The sequence below is a fragment of the Sinocyclocheilus anshuiensis genome, unplaced genomic scaffold (assembly GCF_001515605.1).
Source record: "Sinocyclocheilus anshuiensis isolate Anshui unplaced genomic scaffold, SAMN03320099.WGS_v1.1 scaffold373, whole genome shotgun sequence".
Classification (NCBI taxonomy): domain Eukaryota; kingdom Metazoa; phylum Chordata; class Actinopteri; order Cypriniformes; family Cyprinidae; genus Sinocyclocheilus; species Sinocyclocheilus anshuiensis.
The window spans coordinates 1,284,795-1,303,578 of NW_015537962.1; the positions used below are offsets into that span (position 1 = coordinate 1,284,795).

Below are 18,784 nucleotides of genomic sequence, written 5' to 3' on the forward strand. Positions count from 1 at the left end.
AAGACGGCATCTTACAACAATCACCGATTGAGCTGATTCTGACGTTAAGTTTGGGTTTTAGGGAGGAACGAATGCGCACCGCTGTGAAAGGAAAGAAGTTGCGCAAGACGAAATGCAGCTAGTTTTTAATAGCTTTACCTCATGTCTTCTTTTGTATAATCCTTAGAAGCCAAAATCGAAATAAAAAAATTAAATTAATAAAACAGCCACAGGCCTAAAGTGTAAGCAGAAGTTTGAATGTTTAGTTCTCTCTTCTATCATAATTAAACAGGACTTTCATGTTGCGCGTGCTGAAGCTCCTCCGCGTGGGCACGATCTCGCTTCTGAATTGCGAATAGCAAAAATGCATCATAGACAAATGTTTGAAAAACATATATAGCAATAATAAATGTATGTGTGTTTTATTAATTTCTCCAGTACCGATAGCAGAACCGTTAACGTCAGAGCTTATCGATACTCCGGTCTTTCATAATTTAGCCCCAAGACCGATTAAATACCGAGTTTCGGTACCCATCCCTAACCATAACCCCACCTCCACCATGGGCCACTCGATCCACAATGTTGACATCAGCAAACCGCCACAGATTTAGACAGATTTGTGAACAATATTTGAGAGAAATAGGCCTTTTGTGTACATAGAAAAAGTCTTAGATCTTTGAGTTCAGCTCATGAAAAATGGGGGCAAAAACAAAAGTGTTGCGTTTATAATTTTGTTCAGTGTATGTAATTGATAAATAAAAATGTAAAATTAGCTGATATTGAAATTCTGTTTTGTTTTGTCTAATTAAAAATAAAACTTGAAAAAATATTTTAAATGACTGTAAGTACATTTACATTTAATAAAAGTACATTTAAGCATCACAACATTACAATATTTAGAATGAAAAATGAACATTACATTTGAGATATACTAAATATTAATAAATATAAATATAAATATTTGATTTAACATTGTTATTTAACTTTCAGTGTTTTTAAAGATTAATTTTACGTGTATTTTAGTTGGTGGAAAAGGTCATCTAAATATAATAATAATAGAAATAAGTACACTACCATTGTAAAGTTTATAGTTCTATAGTTCTAAAGAAAGTAATACTTTTATTCAGCAAGGATGTATTTAAATCGATCAAAAATGACAATAAAGACTTTTATAATGTTTCAAAAGATTTCTATTTCAAATAAATGTTGTTCTTTTGAACTTTTTATTCATCAAACTTTTTTTATTCATCCTGAAAAAACATATTACGATTTCCACAAAAATATTATGCATCACAAATGTTGATAATGATAATAAGAAATGTTTCTTGAGCAGCAGATCAGTATATTAGAATGATTTCTGAAGGATCATGTGACACTGAAGACTGGAGTAATGATGCTGAAAATTCAGCTTTGCATCACTGGAATAAATTACATAAATTACATTATAAATTTTACATTTAAATTACATATATTAAATAGAAACAGCTATTTTAAATTGTAATAATATTTCACAATATTCCTGTTAATAAATCCAGCCTTGGTGAGCAGAAGAGACTTCTTTCAAAAACATTAAAAATCTTATTGAGTCTAAACTTTTGTGTGTACAATGAAATATCTAATATCAGTCAATGCCAATTAAATAATAATAATAAAAATAAAATATTTTTGGTAAATATCCCTTTATATATAGTTTGCTGGTTGTCTTTTTCTTCACAATGATTCGTCATCCACTTTTCAGGGTCATTCTGTGGCAGAACAATCATGACTGTATTTAAGTTCTAGAATGAATGCTAATCACTCCTCGCCCAAAGCCAAGTGCTTCCTGTCTCTCTCTGCTCCCACAGGAAGCTGTCTGGGGGTCTGGGTCAGCTGACGGATGGTGTGATCGGTCAGGATGACTTAGTACAGAGAAGACAGGACCAGTTGTGGCCCGGATATGACTATGTGGGCTGGAGGAACGACAGCTTGGGCCCAGGATATGTAGAGATGGAGTTCCAGTTTGACAGACAACGAAACTTCACTTCTATGAAGGTGAGAGTGAAGCACAAGCTGTGTGTGAGGCAGGTATGGAAGTAAACATGACCAGCGTTTGAAAGCAAAATGCAAAGCTTGTATTTTTGATAAAGAGCAGAAATATAGTGAAATATTATTACCATTCAAAAGAACTGTTTTCTATTTGAATATATTTTAAAGTGGTCATGTGATGCGATTTCATGTTTTCCTTTGTCTTTGGAGTGTTAAAGGGATACTCCACCCCAAAATGAAAATTTTGTCATTAATCACTTACCCCCATGTCGTTCCAAACCCCTAAAAGCTTAGTTCGTCTTCGGAACACAATTTAAGATATTTTAGATGAAAACCGGGAGGCTTGTTACTGCGTAACGCAAGCAGCATATGCTATTCTGTGTCAGCCGCGCTGCACAGATGCGCTGTTTTTGTTCAAATCAAAGTGTAAATACACGTAGAAAACGTATCCTTGTGTCTGACACAGAATAGCGTACGCTGCTTGCGTTCAGAGGATATTCTCCAAAATGGCGCTACAGTGATGCGGAGAGACACAGAGAAGACGAATTGTTGAATAAAGTCATTATTTTTGTTTTCTTCGCATACAAAAAGTATTTTCGTCGCTTCATAACATTACGGTTGAACCACTGATGGCAGATGGACTATTCTGATGATGTCTTTCATACTTTTCTGAACCTTGACAGTGTAATTTACTTGGCAGTCAATGGGACAGTCACAAGCCTCCCGGTTTTCATCCAAAATATCTTAAATTGTGTTCTGAAGACGAACGAAGCTTTTACGGGTTTGGGCCCCACATATCTACGTCACTGTGTGGGAAGATTTGCATAACTCTGCCCAAATGTATACGCAAAGAAAGAAGGCGTAACTTTGATTCTCGCTGTAGTATTGTTGCTGCCGCTGTGTCGTGGAGACGCTGTGTGTTTCGTTGCGAAAGCTAAACTACTTTGTTTGGCCTTCCAAAAGAGGACACAACTAGAAATCAGTGGTTAAGTTGTATTTACAACAGTGTTCCAGAACAGTTCAAACCAAATATTCGAGTGTGTGCGCAGCGCATTTTACGGAGGAAACTAGTTTTCTGAACCTGGTAAGGGGCGTAACATTTCCGTCACACGCTTGAGGTATTCGGCCAATCACAACGCACTGGATCACTGACCAATCAGAGCACACCGCGCTTTTCAGAACGATGAGCTTTGTAAAAATCGACGCGTTTCAGAAAGGCGGGGCATAGAGGAGAAACAATAATTTACAGTATGTGGAAAATAATGTGTTTTTTTAACCTTAAACCACATAAACACATTGCATTACACCAAATACACAAAATAATGTTCTTTTTAGCAGCATCATATGACCCCTTTAAAATGTCATTTGTTTCTGGGATGAAAAGCTGAATTTTCAGCATCATTACTCCAGTCTTCAGTGTCACTGTCACATGATTTTAATAATCATTTTAAGAAATCATTTTAATATGCTAATTTGCTGCTCAAGAAACTTTCGAAACAGTGATGCAAATTTTCAGGATTTTTTGATTAATAGAAAGTTCAAAATAACAGCATTTATGTGAAATATAAATCTTTTGTAACATTATAAATGACTTTACTGTCACTTTTGACCAATTTAATGCATCCTTGCATAATAAAAGTGTTTTTTTTTTTTGTTTTTTTGTTTTTTATGATACTGACCGCAAACTTTTGAACAGTATAATATTTAAACATTGTGGTGATTCACATGAAACTGTGTATTTTGATGTTTATTTATTTCCGGTCCTCACTGTAAGTACCTTATGGTAACTTCATTTTTCAAACTGAGGGACAATCATTTTATGACCATATTTATTTTCAGTGGTAATTGGCATTTCATCCACTAACGCTGTTAATAGAACTCAACTTGTGCTGAACCCAAAGCGTTCATTTACCATGTGTACAGTATGTGTTCTGGTTTAAATCTGTAGTGTTTGTCATTTGAACTTGATTCGCTTTGAAGTGTTTGTTGACTGACAGTTTTAATGTAGCACTAATTATACACCATATTTCACTCATAATAACACATAATTACATGTTGGAGCAGGATTGCTTGCCATAATAACGATGCTTATTGTGTCTGTATATAATCATGCCCGTGTCTGTGGTGAGTGTGGTTTAGGTGCTTAATCTTGAAGTAATGATTTTATATATTAGAAAATAACATGTTTATTGAAGTCGGGCCACTTTCTTTTAGTTGCTTTTTATCTACTTATTTTTCTTTATTTATTTATAAGTCAGCATGAAATCAGAGTCGATATTATTTACTTACAATTTACTTGTATGCATTGTTTAAAAGTTTGGGGTCAGTAAAAATGTTCTGTATGTTTTTGAAAGTATGCTGCATTAATATGTCAGTTTTTATGTTATACATTTTTAAGGACACTTTGATGAACAGAAAGTTCAAAATAACAGCATTTTTTTTTTTTATGGAAATCTTTTGTAACATTATAAATGTCTTTACTGTCAGTTTTGATTCATTTAATGCATCCTTGAACTACTGTACATAATTCCCACTTTTCACAATTCAATCCAGTCATTTCCCAATGAATACAGTTCCTCCTGTTTTTTTTTTCTAATTGTACATCTTGTTTCACTTGAAAATATATCACTTTATTAAAAATAAAAATAGTTAATGTCGTTCATGTTGACTTTATTAGTGCAGATTATAGTACAATGAGGCTTGATTTATACTGAACACAGAAAGGCTTCAGATGTGAGCCTTTAAATGTTAATGATGCTTATTTATCTTCTTTTGAACAGGTTCACAGTAATAACATGTTTTCTCGGGGTGTGAAGATCTTCGCGTCCGTGTCCTGCGTGTTTAAGTTGCACCTTATTTCTGAGTGGGAAGCAGAACCGGTTGAGTTTCACACCGTTCTAGATGACCGGAACCCAAGCGCTCGCTATGTGACCGTCCCGTTAAAGCACAGATCGGCTACGGCGCTGCGCTGCCGCTTCTACTTTGCTGACACTTGGATGATGTTCAGTGAGATCTCATTTCAGTCTGGTATGAATTTAGAACAACTCGCCTCTCCTTCCCACTGGTATTCTCAGTGTTCCCTCATTAAAATACAGCCAGGACTGTGAAATGCTTTTCATATCATCACTCCCAGTTTATTAATTTCAACTTTGGGTTTGGGAAGAAATTTTTAAAATGTTTTTGAAAGAAGTATCTTATGCTCACTAAAGGATTTATTTGATCAAAAATACAGCAAAAACAGTAATATTGTGAAATACCGTTACAATTCAAAAGAACTGTTTTCAATTTGAATACATTTTAAAATGTAATTTATTCCTGTGATGCAAAGCGTCAGTCTTCAGTGTCACATGCTCCTTCAGAAATCATTCTAGTTTGCTGCTCAGAAACAACATTTATTTGAAATAGTTTTTTTGTAACAATAAAAAAGTATTTTCTGTCACTTTTGATCAATGTAATGCATCCTTATTAATCCATCTTAATTTCTTTGTGCATTTGGAAATACATGCAATAATGTACTAATTCGAATTATAAATGCATTTTTAAGTGGGTGTAATTTAAGGTTTAGTAACATCCTGTGTTTTAATTATTTTCCATTGCAGCAACTAATGTGCTTCCTACCCAGAGGCCCCCAGTCTTGACCCCTCCTTCATATGAGCTTAACAGCAAAGTACCACAAACTACACAAAAAACAGGTAAATCACAGCATTTTTATATTCAACATGTAATCATTTGATACTGTTTACTTTCTTAATGCATGTTATTTCAAAGAAAATTAAATGTTTGTCTAACCAAAATCTTATAGAGAACGCTTTTCCTGATCCAGTCAGTTTCCGATGAATACAAATGAAGGAAATGTGTCACATTATGGAAGTAAAATGGGTTGTGAACATAATTTCCTGTTGGCTTCAAATGAGTATGCCTGACTACTGTACTAACTTGCATTCTACACATTTTGATTGAACTTTAATAACCCGTCTGTGTTTGACAGAGGACCGGACCACACCAAAACCATCAAAAACAGGCTCTCCTGAAGAGGGCAGTACATCGATTCTGATTGGCTGTCTGGTGACTATTATTCTTCTACTAGTGGTGATCATCTTTCTGATTCTGTGGTGCCGATATGTGTGCAAAGTCCTGGAGAAGGTGTGTATGTGTGTACTGTAATGTTTGTATTAATGAAACAAATTATAATGCTTCTCAACAATACATTAAATATTTGAATAGCATAAAGTGTCTTGGTCTACTGAAAGGATGAGCATAGTTGAATTTGAAGATGTGACTTCACAGACATGTGACATCTTTCAGAAGTTGTGTCTCTAAATTTATCCCCAAGAAAGCACTGCTTCTAAAAAAAAAAAAATATTCTGGAATATCCACTTTATTTTGCAGCGCAGAAGTAAGCTATTTTCAGTGAATGTGTGAGATTTCCGTTTCATTAGCCACTATTGGTAAATAGCTATAAAAAATATAGAAGTACAATAAACAGTAAAACTGTTTGCACTACAAATCAGTGTTGTACAAGAAGCAGATTTGAACTGATAAAAATAAAGCAAAGCAGGACACCGGAAGTTAAAAAGCTAACAAATCAGTAACACTTTACTTAAGGCCTTTATGTATAATGCATTAGAAAGGTATCATAATGTATGTCGTAATGCACTAAATCTTTTCATAAATAGTTGTAACCAAAGTTAAAATGCTTTATAATATTTGAAGGTTTGTCTGTCGTGTGTTATAATGCATTATACTTTATAAAGGTGTGACAATGAATAGATAAGTATTATAATTTATTATAACTGTGGTTACAATTATTCATGAGATCATACAGTGCATTACAAGGCATATATAATGCAGTAAAAATACTTTTTTACTTTTAAAGTGCTGCCAAACATGCTGACTTATTAAGCAGCTTATATAATGCAGTTATTGTTAAGCATGCAAAACATGCACAGATTGTACAGTTTGTATTTGTTTGTTTGTGTTCAATGTTTAGAATAAATGTTGTTTATAATGAATGCCGTTATATACAGTATATTGTTTAATTTAAAGAAATTGTTGGGGAGAGAGGGAACTACATAGCGTTTATAAACTAGCATTTTGTTTTATATAGCAGTATTTTACATTATTTCTGAATTTGATGATAAAACATGGTTTATACATAGATGCAAATTATCTGTGGGTTTTTTGCGACTTATTTTCTGAAAAATACGGTAATACAAATAGTCTCTCTCTCTGTCTCAGGCTCCGAGGCGTATTTTGGAGGAGGAGGTGACAGTACGTTTGTCCTCTAGCAGTGACACTATAATTCTGCAGACTCCTCCGGTGCCCCCGCGCGTCTCCCTCGACCCGCCCTACGAGAGGATTTTCCTGCTGGACCCACAGTATCAGGATCCCGCTGCGCTCAGGAACAAACTTCCCGAGCTGTCGCAAAGCGCAGAGGCTTCTGGTACCATCCATTATACACAAACACACACTAGCTTTGTGTCAAACCCTGGTGAGCTGAATGAACTACTGATCCCATAAATCCTTATGAATTAAAAATGCCACAATATAAAACTATTGCCTTAAAGGATAGTTCACGCAAAAATGAAAATTCTGTCATTTACTCACCCTCAAGTTGGTCCAAACCTGTATGAGTTGTTTTCTTCTGTTGAATGCAAAAGAAGATAATTTGAAGAATGTTGGTAATAAAACAGTTGCTTTTGACCATTGACTTCCATAGTATGAAATAAAAATACCAGCAACTGCAACATTCTTCAAAATATCTGCTTTTATGTTCAACAGAAAAAAAAGCATACGGTTTTGAAACAACATGAGGGTGAATAAATGATCATAGAATTTTCATTTTTGGGTGAACTGTCCCTTTAAGTCATTGCATATAAGTATAAAACCAGCATTTCTTTTTTTGTTTTGTTAATATAATCAAATAAATACAAACATATATAGTAAGATTTTTTTAAAGATTTAAAAAAAGAAACTTTTCTTATGTATGTTCACTAAGGCTGCATTTATTTAATTGAAAATACAATAAATACAGTAATATTGTAAAATATTATTTTAATTTAAAATAATGTTTTTATATTTTAATATATTTTAGTTTATACTTTATTCTGCCGTCTTAATATTTTTGTGAAAAAATTCACAATTTTTTTTTTTTTGATGAATGGGAAGTTCAAAAAAACAATATTTATTTATTTGTAACATTATAAATGTCTTTGTCACTTTTTATCAATTTAATGTTTCCTTGCAGAATAAGAGTATTAATTTCTCTAAAATAAAATCTTTCTGATTCCAAACTTTAGTGTAAGTACATGTACCTGAAACTGACTCAGTCTGGGATTGACTATGATTCTAAGATAAATTTCTAAGCTGCCTTAGAATGTGTCCAGAAATAATGTATCTTATAATATATCTTGTAATGGAACAGTCTTCACGTCAACTATGAATCCTAACAATGTTGCCTAGCCTACTAGGTTCTGGACCAGAGCTACTGAAGACTTTCAGTGCATTACTGAATATCTGAACACGATGTCCTTTCTGAAACTAACCTCTTGTACTGTCTTTTAAGAAATATTCTCTCTGAGTTCTATTTTTCATCCTATTGAACTTGATTTCATTGACATTTGTTTCCTCAACAGTTTGCATGCCGTCTGCCAGTGCACTTTTTCCTTTCTTCCTCCTCTAGTCTTGCGTTCTTTATCACTTTGCTTGCAGTCTATGAACTCCATCTGACCTGGTTACCAGACTGAAGGACTTTGCAAGGGTAAGACTTGAAGCTAGAGTTTCCTTTGGTCCTTTTTTGGCATCCTGCAGTTTCTTGCACCCAGACACCTCAGGGTTTTGGTTGAAATAAAATGAAGTTGGCCTGTTCCTCTATTGTCATCTTCTGCTTTTTCTGTCTCTCTTTCTTCCTCTTTCTCTCACTCTTCGTCAGCAAAGATTTAGTGACATGATTGTCAACATTTCAAATTTTGCAAAAGCATGTATAGTACTTAAAGGGATAATCCACCCGAAAATTTTAATTCGGTCAGCATTTATTTACTCAGCCTCATATCATTCCAAACCTTTATGTTTCTCTTTTTTCTATGAAACACAAAAATATATATTTTAAAGATTGTTCGTTACCAAATGGTTTTGTGTCCAATTGACCCTTCGCAAAAACACACCTCCCTTAGTTACTGTTGCTACGTCCGACAAGCCATGGCGCTGTCATGCCACACATTCCACGCAGTGGAAAATACATCGCGGGGCAAAGAGGACACTGACAATGCGCCGACAGACAAGACAGAGCAGGTTACTTTTGGTATGAAACAAAGTCTCAGCTTTCAAATGTTGTCATTTTTTTAAGAAATTCAAACAATAAATGTGTCGTGACAGATCGCTGTAGCACCTCAGTTCAAGTGGCAAGTCAAGTTTCCAAGTCACCTTTATTTAAATAGCGCTTTTAACAATACAGATTGTGTCAAAGCAACTGTACATTCAGTGATGTCATCATCTAGTTCAGCTCTCGTCCAATAGTTTGTGCAATCAGTCAAGTGTCCCTAACTAAGCAAGCCAGAGGCGACAGCGGCAAGGAACCAAAATTCCATCTGTGACAGAATGGAGAAAAAACCTTGGGAGAAACCAGGCTCAGTTGGGGGGCCAGTTCTCCTCTGACCAGACGAAACCAGCAGTTCAATTCCATGCTGCAGCAAAGTCAGATTGTGCAGAACACTTAACTGGTTCCTGTGGTCTTGTCCCGGTGGCCGTCTAGGAGACAAGGTCTTTACTGGGGATCTGTCTCTGGGGATCATCTAGTTGTCCTGATTTCCGCTGACATTCAGGGCTGTTAGAGGAGCATAGGTCGTAATTTAGATATATTTTTGAGATGGAAAAATGCGTGAACCGATCATCTCTTCCTCTGCTAGTTACAGCACGAAAGTCCAGTGATGTTATTCTACTCTGCTGTTTGGTTTGTTTGTTTGTCGGGCAAAATGGCAGATTCGTCGTTATGATTGGTCAGATTGCGTAGCATTTTTTGTGGAACACAAAAGGAGATATTTCGAAGATATTGGGAACCAAACAGTTTCGGGGTCCCATTGACTTCCATTGTATTTTTGTGGAACCCAAAAGAAGATATTTTGAAGAATGTTGGTACCAAATGGTTTCGGGTGCCATTGACTTCCATAGTATGTATAAAAAATACTATGGAAGTCAAAGAAAAAATATTTTAAGATTGTTTTTAACCAAACAGTTTTGGAGTCCATTTGACTTCCATAAAAATTTTTGTGCGACCCAATAGAAGATATTTTGAAGAATGTTGGTACCAAATGGTTTCGGGTCCCATTGACTTCCATAGTATGGATAAAAAATACTATGGAAGTCAATGAAAAAAATATTTTAAGATTGTTGTTAACCAAACAGTTTTGGAGTCCATTTGACTTCCATAATATTTTTTGTGGAACACAAAAGAAGACATCTTAAAGAATGTAACCAAACAATTTTGGCTCCCATTGACTAGTATGGAAATACTATGGAAGACTATGGGACCCAAAACTGTTTGATTACCAGCATTCTTCGAAATTTCTTTTCGAGTTCCACAGAAAAGTCATACAGGTTTGGAAAAACAAAAGGGTGAATAAATGATGACAGAATTTTTATTTTTGGATTAACTGTATAGAAAATAAATAGGGTGGCGAATAAAGAGATGCATGAAATAAAGGGGAAAATAAAATAGAATGCAATGGGAAATATTTACATATAAAATAATTAGTAATATAAATTAGAATTGGCCAAGCTTACTGACATGTTGACATCTCTTTCTCTGTGCAGCCTGTAGCGGAGGATACGCCGAACCTGACGTTACCCTGTGCACCCCACACCAGTGTTTTCAGAGCAGCGTGCCGCACTATGCTGAAACAGACATCATTAGTCTGCAGGGCGTCACTGGCAGCAACATGTACGCCGTTCCGGCCCTCACCGTTGATTCCCTGACACGAAAGGAAATCTCGGTGGCCGAGTTCCCTCGAGAGAGACTGCTGTTCAGAGAGAAACTGGGAGAAGGCCAGTTTGGTGAGGTGAGTCCCGATGAAGCACAGCAGGAGGTTTTCTTATCGCTGCTGTTGTTCCTTTGGTTCCTTTGTCTTTTATTCAGAGTTAGTTGGGATCTTTTCACACACTCTTTACACTGTTTTATAAAAAACAGTGTTGCAATGCCTGATGTTTGTTGCATGACATGGTAATACCATAGTACGTTGTGGTATTTTTGCATGCAAGTGTGTTTCCATTCCCACGCTGTATGTTTGTTCGCACATGTTCATACTGTTGTTGCTGTTACCAGGTACATTTATGTGAGGCCGAGGGTTTGGCTGAGTTTCTGGGAGAGGGTGCACTGTTACCGGAGCAAGACGGCAGGCCGGTGCTGGTAGCAGTTAAACAACTCAGAGCGGATGCCACCAGCAATGCCAGGTTTGTGGGGGGGGAACTCACAAAAAACAATTGATTGGAAAGTTGCATCATAGAGTGAGGCTTCTGGGAAGCTCTTGCTTAAAAGTTTGTAAATGGTTATGTAATTATGTTGTGTTTTATTTGGTCGACACATGGATTAAGAAAAACAAGCAGAAAGTTTGGCAAGTTTAACATTTTTGTTTTATATAACAGAAATTATTAAATATGTGTTATATTTAATTTCATTTTATAGATAGATAGATAGATAGATATACATAATTCATATTTTTTATAAATAAATTATTTAAAATGTCAAAGTATTCATTGATTTTTAAAGTGATTTATTTATTTATTTTATATAATTTTTTTTCTATGTGAAGAAAATTTGACTCCTAATCAGTGCTGGGCAGTAACTAGTTGTTACTAGTTGTAATTACTAGTTACTGTAATAATATTACTTTTTGCGGTAACTAGTAGTATAATTAATTAATAATAAGATTTCAGTAATAATATCACAGTTACCATCCATAAAACAGCTAGTTACTTTGATGCCTCAACCCCTACTGATTTGAAATCCAACAATCCAATAATTCCTAGATTTATTTTCATAATATTCACGACTCGCACAGGCACATGAAGTCGCCAGTGCAACAGGAAAGCTTGAAATATGGAAAAGCTTACATACAGGGGATGGAAATATTGCCATTACACTGATTTTGTCAGGATAAAAGCTTACACGGATGTAATGAATTACATTTTTGAAGTAAAGAGCCCAACACTGCTCCTAATAGACTCCTAATCCTTCATAAAATGTCTAAAATCGTTTAAGAATGCACAGTTATCATTGGAATTTTTTTGTCAGAAAGTGTTCATCCGTTTACAGCTGGATTTTATTTCTCTTTTATTATCGTCAGTCAATATTTACTGATGGATGTTGACCTTTAACCTTTCTCCTGATCCCATGATAACCTTTCTGACTTTTGGGTCTGTGTAGAAATGACTTCCTGAAGGAGATAAAGATCATGTCGCGTCTGAATAACCCAAACATCATTCAGCTGCTGTGCGTGTGTGTGTGTGTGAGCTCCGACCCGCTCTGCATGGTGACGGAGTACATGGAGAACGGAGACCTCAACATGTTCCTGTCCCAGAGAGAGATAGAGAGCACACTCACACATGCCAACAACATTCCGTCTGTCAGGTGTGTCCATCATTATGAAGAAGCCTGACATGTACAGACTTTCATCTCCAGACGCGTCAATATCGCTATTCTACAAGACAGAGTCAAGCTTAACATTCTTAACCTCCGAATTCTTCAACTTAACCTTCCAGTTTCAAGTCAGCTCTCAATTTATGATGGAAATGTTTCAGATTACAGGGTAAAAATGAAGCCAAGTTTTGAAGTGAGACCTCTGAGTCTTCAAGTCGTATTAATAATAACGTCAATAAATAATTTCAGTCTGTCCTTTTTTGAAAACTTGAATTAAAAACCTGCATTTTTGAAGAAGTACCAGCAATCAGATTTGTTACACTCAATTGCTGAACACAAAATGAAAAAAAAAAATCTTTTACTCACCCTCAAGTTGTTTCAAACCTGTATGATTTTCTTTCTTCCTTTCACACCAGTGTTATTTTAGTATTGTTTATACTATTATACTATTAGATTTATTATTGTTTATACTAGAGATTGACCGATATATCGATTTACCGATATTTTCCCCGATATATAAGCATTTTACCATAATCGGATATCGGTTTTGGAATATCGGATTCACCGATAAACGCCGCCATCTTGTGGGTGTTTTGAGAATTGCACGCAGGATCGCCATTGCAGCACATCTGAGGGGAGACGAGACAATAACAATGGCATGGTGCAGGTACTTGATTTGCTGTAGTTAGTTGCTCATCGTTAGTCTCGTGAAGTCGGAGTCACGTAGATAATCCGTCAAGATCCTCTCCCAGTAAAGACGTAACTTTGCATGAGTTAAATAATACAGCCATGAATGAGCGCATGTTGGAAATAAAAGCGCTGAATTTTCTGCATATCGGTTATCGGCCACATAAGCATGCAAATAATTGGTATCGGTTATAAAAAATCAATATCGGTCGATCACTAGTTTATACTAATATAGTATTTATTAATATTTTGCATGTTTTTTTATTTTAGTTTGTTTTAGTAGTTTTGTCATTGTTATTCTTTTTTTAATATTTCTATTTATCTTTCATTTATTTTTATTTCAGTTTTAGTAATTTTAGCACTTTATACTTATTTATTTCCTTTTTTAGGGTTTTCATGTAATATTTATGTTTTTTGTATTATTTTAATTTTATATTCATATATATATATATATATATAGATAGATAGATAGATAGATAGATATTCACGCAGAAGACTTTTAACAGAATATCTGTGCTATTCTTTTGCATGCTTTGAAATTGAATGTTCTGGGGCAATTGTAAACGTTGTCCATATGACTATTGCGCAAGTCTTCTGAAGCCAAAATATAGTTTTATATGAGAAAAAAAATCAAAATTAAGATTTCCATCTCCGATATAGCTTTCGAGTCTCATTTGTGCTTTCACACATTCAGACGTGGTGCCAGTTGAATTTGATACAGGTTTGAAGCCAGGTCATATTTTGTGTGCATTTGCTGTTTTATTCACATGAACTCAAGACTCTTTTATTTCTGTCTCTGCAGCATTGCTGACATGTTGCACATGTCGGTGCAAATCTCTTCTGGGATGAAGTACTTGGCTTCTCTGAATTTCGTGCATCGTGATCTGGCCACACGGAACTGCCTCCTGGACCGTCATCTCACCATAAAGATCTCTGATTTCGGCATGAGCAGAAACTTGTACAGTAGTGATTACTATCGTATACAGGGGCGCGCTGTACTGCCTATACGCTGGATGGCCTGGGAGAGCATCTTACTGGTGAGGGAAAAAGAGGCTGTAAATGCTGTTCTTTTGGACTTTCTATTCATCAAAGATTCCTGGAAGAGAAATGTATCTTGGTTTCCACAGAAATATTAAGCAGCACAACTGTTTTCAACATTGATAATAATAATAAATATTTCTTGAGCAGCAAATCAGCTCATTATAATGATTTCTGGAGGATCATGTGACACTGAAGACTGGAGTAATGATGCTGAAAATTCAGCTTTGCATCACAGGAATAAATTACAATGAAAATATATTCAAATATTTCACAATATTACTGTTTTTACTGTATTTTTAATCAAATAAATGGAGCCTTGGTGAGCATAAGAGACAGCTTTCAAAAAAAATTACATTTAACTGTTAGGTGGAGAAATTTGTTTGCAGTGACTTTCTTTCTTTGTATCAGTGCAGTATGTGTGTGTGTGTGTTTAGGGAAAGTTCACAACAGCTAGTGACGTGTGGGCATTTGGAGTAACTCTGTGGGAGATCTTCACTTTATCTAAGGAGCAGCCCTACAGCCTGCTGTCTGATGAACAGGTCATCGAGAACACCGGCGAATTCTTCAGAAACCAGGGGAGACAGGTACACACTTGGAAAACTTGAACTTTACTTTGATTTTGGTTTCGCTTTTGATTTGAAGTGAGTGAATTTTACTTTCCATTTGGTGAAGTTAATCCTTTGGTAAAGTAAACTAATCTGAAGTTAAGTGAATCGTTCTGAGGTGAAGTGAATCGATTTGCAGTGAAGCAAATGGATCTGAAGTGAAATTAGCAGGGTTCTTGTGGGTGCTTAAAGTCTTAAATTCAGTTTGATCAAATTTAAGGTCATAAAAAGTTAAATGGTATAACAAAGTTTTAATGATCATTTTAAAAGGTCTTTTATTTTGTGGACAGAAAAACTAGAATTGCAATACAGACTAATGTGATTATTAAACTTCAAAAGGCTGATTTAATTAAATAAATGTGATGAGCAGCTGGAAGTAAAGCATATACATTTCAAAATAAGAGTCCCTTTGCGTTTTAGTACAGTTTACAATTAAAAGTCGCGCATTATGCATAAAATCTTTTTTTTTTTTCAGGATTGTATTAGTATTTTACGCAATACAGCATAAACTATATCTTCATTTAAGTCATTGTAAACTCTTGAAGCTTCTCTCTGGGCTGCCCCATCACAGGAAGAAAAGACAACTACTATTATCACATTCAGCATACTAATTTTACTAGTATCAGCACAATAATCTGTTGATTTTTCTTTAAACATTATTTTTTGTATCAGCAAAATCCAATATTGATCGACCTCTGATTTGTGTGTGTGTGTGTGTGTGTGTGTGTGTGTGTGTGTGAAAGAATTTGAGATAAATTATTTATTTTGGAATTAAATGGTTTTGTTCTATATGGACATATGGTATTAATTTGAAAAGTGAATTAATCTGAATTAATGTGAATTGGACTAAAGTACGGTCTGAAAAGAAATGATCCAAAATAAAGTGGTTCATTTTTTTTCTGGCAAACTTTGATGAGACTGAATGAATGCACAGCCACAGGATGCAAACCTTCGCATGAACTGTTACATTATTTACATGGATGTTTCATATGAAAGATTTCTTAAGTGTTTTTTCTCTCTCTTTCTCCCTAGATCTTTCTCTCCGCCCCACCACTCTGTCCATCCTCTCTGTTTGAGCTGATGATGCGTTGCTGGAGTCGTGACATTGCAGATCGCCCCACTTTTCACAGATTGTATCAGGCCCTGCTAACTTTTGCGCCCCACTCATGACCGAAACCTGCTCTACTGAAATAACCTGGAGGAAAACTGTTATACAAGTCTTCTGACTGCTCGCCAGTCACTGAAGTAGAGCAGGAGCATTATAGCCACAATGTAGCGTCATTAGAGCGGTAGAAATCCAAAGGAGGAGAGATCTAGAGATGATGAGATTTCAAAAAAGGCATTCATTCATTTATCCACTCACATATTCATCTCCATTGGGACTCAAAGAGCTTTTTTTCCAATCCATAGACACTTGAGATTTTTTTTAGACTTGTTGTTCTTTCCCTTTTTTTCTTTATCATACATGTTATTTCTGTGTCTTTTTCCCAGAAGAACAGTGACTCTTGAGCCTACTGTATATTCTAGGCAGAAGGAACCAACTGGACAAATGTTGTGTTTGTCAAAACTGTGGTTGTGTATCGTTAAGCGCTGCTGTCTTTGGTTTTTATTTCATTTTTGTCTATTTTTGTTCCTTATTTACCCCCACACTGGAGTTACCATGTCTTAAGATATTATTTGTTGTTTTGCTCTCTAAATATGAATGTTTTTACAGGTTCTTTGGATATAGCAGGGTCAGAGACTTGCTCTGCCTGGATCTAGCAGAACTACTGTTATAGTTAGATTAAAAACCCTTTCGGAGGAGAAAGGAGAGGGTTATAGAGCCAACAATGGACTGACGTGCAATTGAATGCACTGTTTCTTCCCCCAACTTCTAACAGGCCACTTTAAAGTTAACATGAAATCAGAACAGACCAATGAACCAAATAAGACCATGTTTCGGGAATGATTCATCCGTGCAGGTTTCCAAAGAAGACAATGTTTGTTGTTGTAGTATTTCATCAAAATGTAATAACTTGGTTCTTGGTTAATGTAAAAAAGAAACAAGAAGCATTTCCATTGTGATACGTCAAGAGGTTCTTGGGGCAAATTTGACCTTCACGCTCCACATGCAGATGTCCAATTATAGAAGTAAAATAGGTTGTTAATGCAATTTCATGTTGGCTTTAAAGGAATAGTTCACCCAAAAATGAAAATTTGCAGAACATGTTCTCACCCTCAGGCCATACAAAATGTAGATGAGTTTATTTCTTCATCAGAACAGATTTGGAGAAATGTAGCATTACATCACTTGCTCACTAATGGATCCTCTGCAGTGAATGGGTGCCGTCAGAATGAGAGTCCAAACAGCTGATAAAAACAGCACAATAATCCGCAGAAACAAAGAAAGCAATATTATGGACAGATGACTCGAATTTTAGCCTGAAGCAGCAATTTAAGCTAAAAACACCTTAATGATGGATTTGTTTGTTACAAATACGCAGCTTTTCACTTCACAAGACGTTAACTGATGGACTGGAGTCGCATGGATTACTGTGATGTTTTTATCAGCTGTTTGGACTCTCATTCTGACGGCACCCACTCACTGCAGAGGATCCATTTGTGAGCAAGCGATGTAGTGCTACATTTATCTAAATCTGTTCTTATGAATAAACAAACTCATCTAGGATGGTCTGAGAGTGACTACATTTTCAGCAAATTTTCATTTTTGGGTGAACTATTCCTTTAAAAATCCAGCAATGTTTCACCACCACAGCCAAACAAACTGAATTTCAACTCTGTTGCAAAGGAAGACACAATACTTCCTTGTTATTGGCATCCAGTTCTACAATTGCATTGTTGTTGTATCTAAATGAACTAAGTCTGGCTGAGGACATACAGGACCAATAATATCAATATTGTAGAGATCCATTTTTTTATCTTCGATCTCTGTAGAAGGCACATGATTATGGGGGAATGTGTATGTAAGTTTAAAAGTATTCAAAGCACATATTTCTTTCTTTTAAACCACTTTAATGTTTTATAAATGTCATTGAATGTTTTTAGCATAAGTTTGTGAATGAATGAGTGTTGCACCAAAAAAACTTTTGGTACACTACGATGTAACCAATCTGATATTTCCGTCTTTTATCATCAGTGTGTACTAGTTTCTACATTCCTTTTCTGTAGTTTGTGTTTACTGTATTTCAGAAATTGTCTTCAAATGTACAGGAGACGTTTTATTGTTTGGCTGCTGAAAGGTTCCTCCAATAGTCCTCCAATAGCACTGGGATTTTGATTGAATGTTGGTGGTAGGAAAGCTTAGGAGAAGGGCAACCACTAAAACTCAATCTCCCAGAAGCCTTTGCTGAAGTGAGCCTGAGGCAATTTCTGTTATTACTGATCAGAGTTTGCTTTTCACTACATATTTAGAGACCAAGAGTGCATGTCCGTGTGAATGCGTGATACTGTGAGTGTTGTTTTTTCAAGTGAAAGTAAATGTACCTTATTTTATCATTTAGTATTAAATAACAGTCTTTCGTTCAAACCTTTTAACTCTCTGTATGTGTCCTTCATGTACATTACATAAGCAGAGTAGATACTGTATGTATAGTAATATATTGGAGACTAAGGAAAACTTGTTTTCTTTCATCTTTCGTATTTTCCATAATAAATACAGATTTTGCTGTAACTGCAGTGTTAATGCGTTACTTATTCTGAATACTATTTAATTTTTCTAAATATCTGAGTACACTCTAAAAAAAATGCTGGGTTAAATATAACCCAGCGCTGGGTTAAAAAGGGACAGACCCAGCTATTGGGTTGTTTTGACCCAGCG

At 35.4% G+C, this 18,784-nt stretch overlaps 1 protein-coding gene across 3 annotated transcripts in view; it reads left to right on the forward strand.

The window, feature by feature from the left end:
* Positions 1-17,183, forward strand: part of LOC107667359 (discoidin domain-containing receptor 2-like) — a 52,821-nt gene extending 35,638 nt beyond the window's left edge. Inside the window, exons 7-17 of one of the 3 annotated variants that reach the window (XM_016458992.1) lie at positions 1,824-2,010; positions 4,785-5,031; positions 5,604-5,696; positions 5,993-6,147; positions 7,243-7,447; positions 10,813-11,057; positions 11,321-11,448; positions 12,422-12,625; positions 14,124-14,358; positions 14,797-14,946; positions 16,000-17,183. In XM_016458992.1, the coding sequence (XP_016314478.1) occupies positions 1,824-2,010; positions 4,785-5,031; positions 5,604-5,696; positions 5,993-6,147; positions 7,243-7,447; positions 10,813-11,057; positions 11,321-11,448; positions 12,422-12,625; positions 14,124-14,358; positions 14,797-14,946; positions 16,000-16,137 (1,987 nt within the window). In that variant the 3' untranslated portion in view covers positions 16,138-17,183. Of the gene's footprint in view, positions 1-1,823; positions 2,011-4,784; positions 5,032-5,603; positions 5,697-5,992; positions 6,148-7,242; positions 7,448-10,812; positions 11,058-11,320; positions 11,449-12,421; positions 12,626-14,123; positions 14,359-14,770; positions 14,947-15,999 lie in introns of those variants that run through there. The other 2 variants (XM_016459000.1, XM_016459010.1) reach the window with 2 other exon arrangements.
* The last annotated feature ends 1,601 nt before the right edge of the window (positions 17,184-18,784 follow it).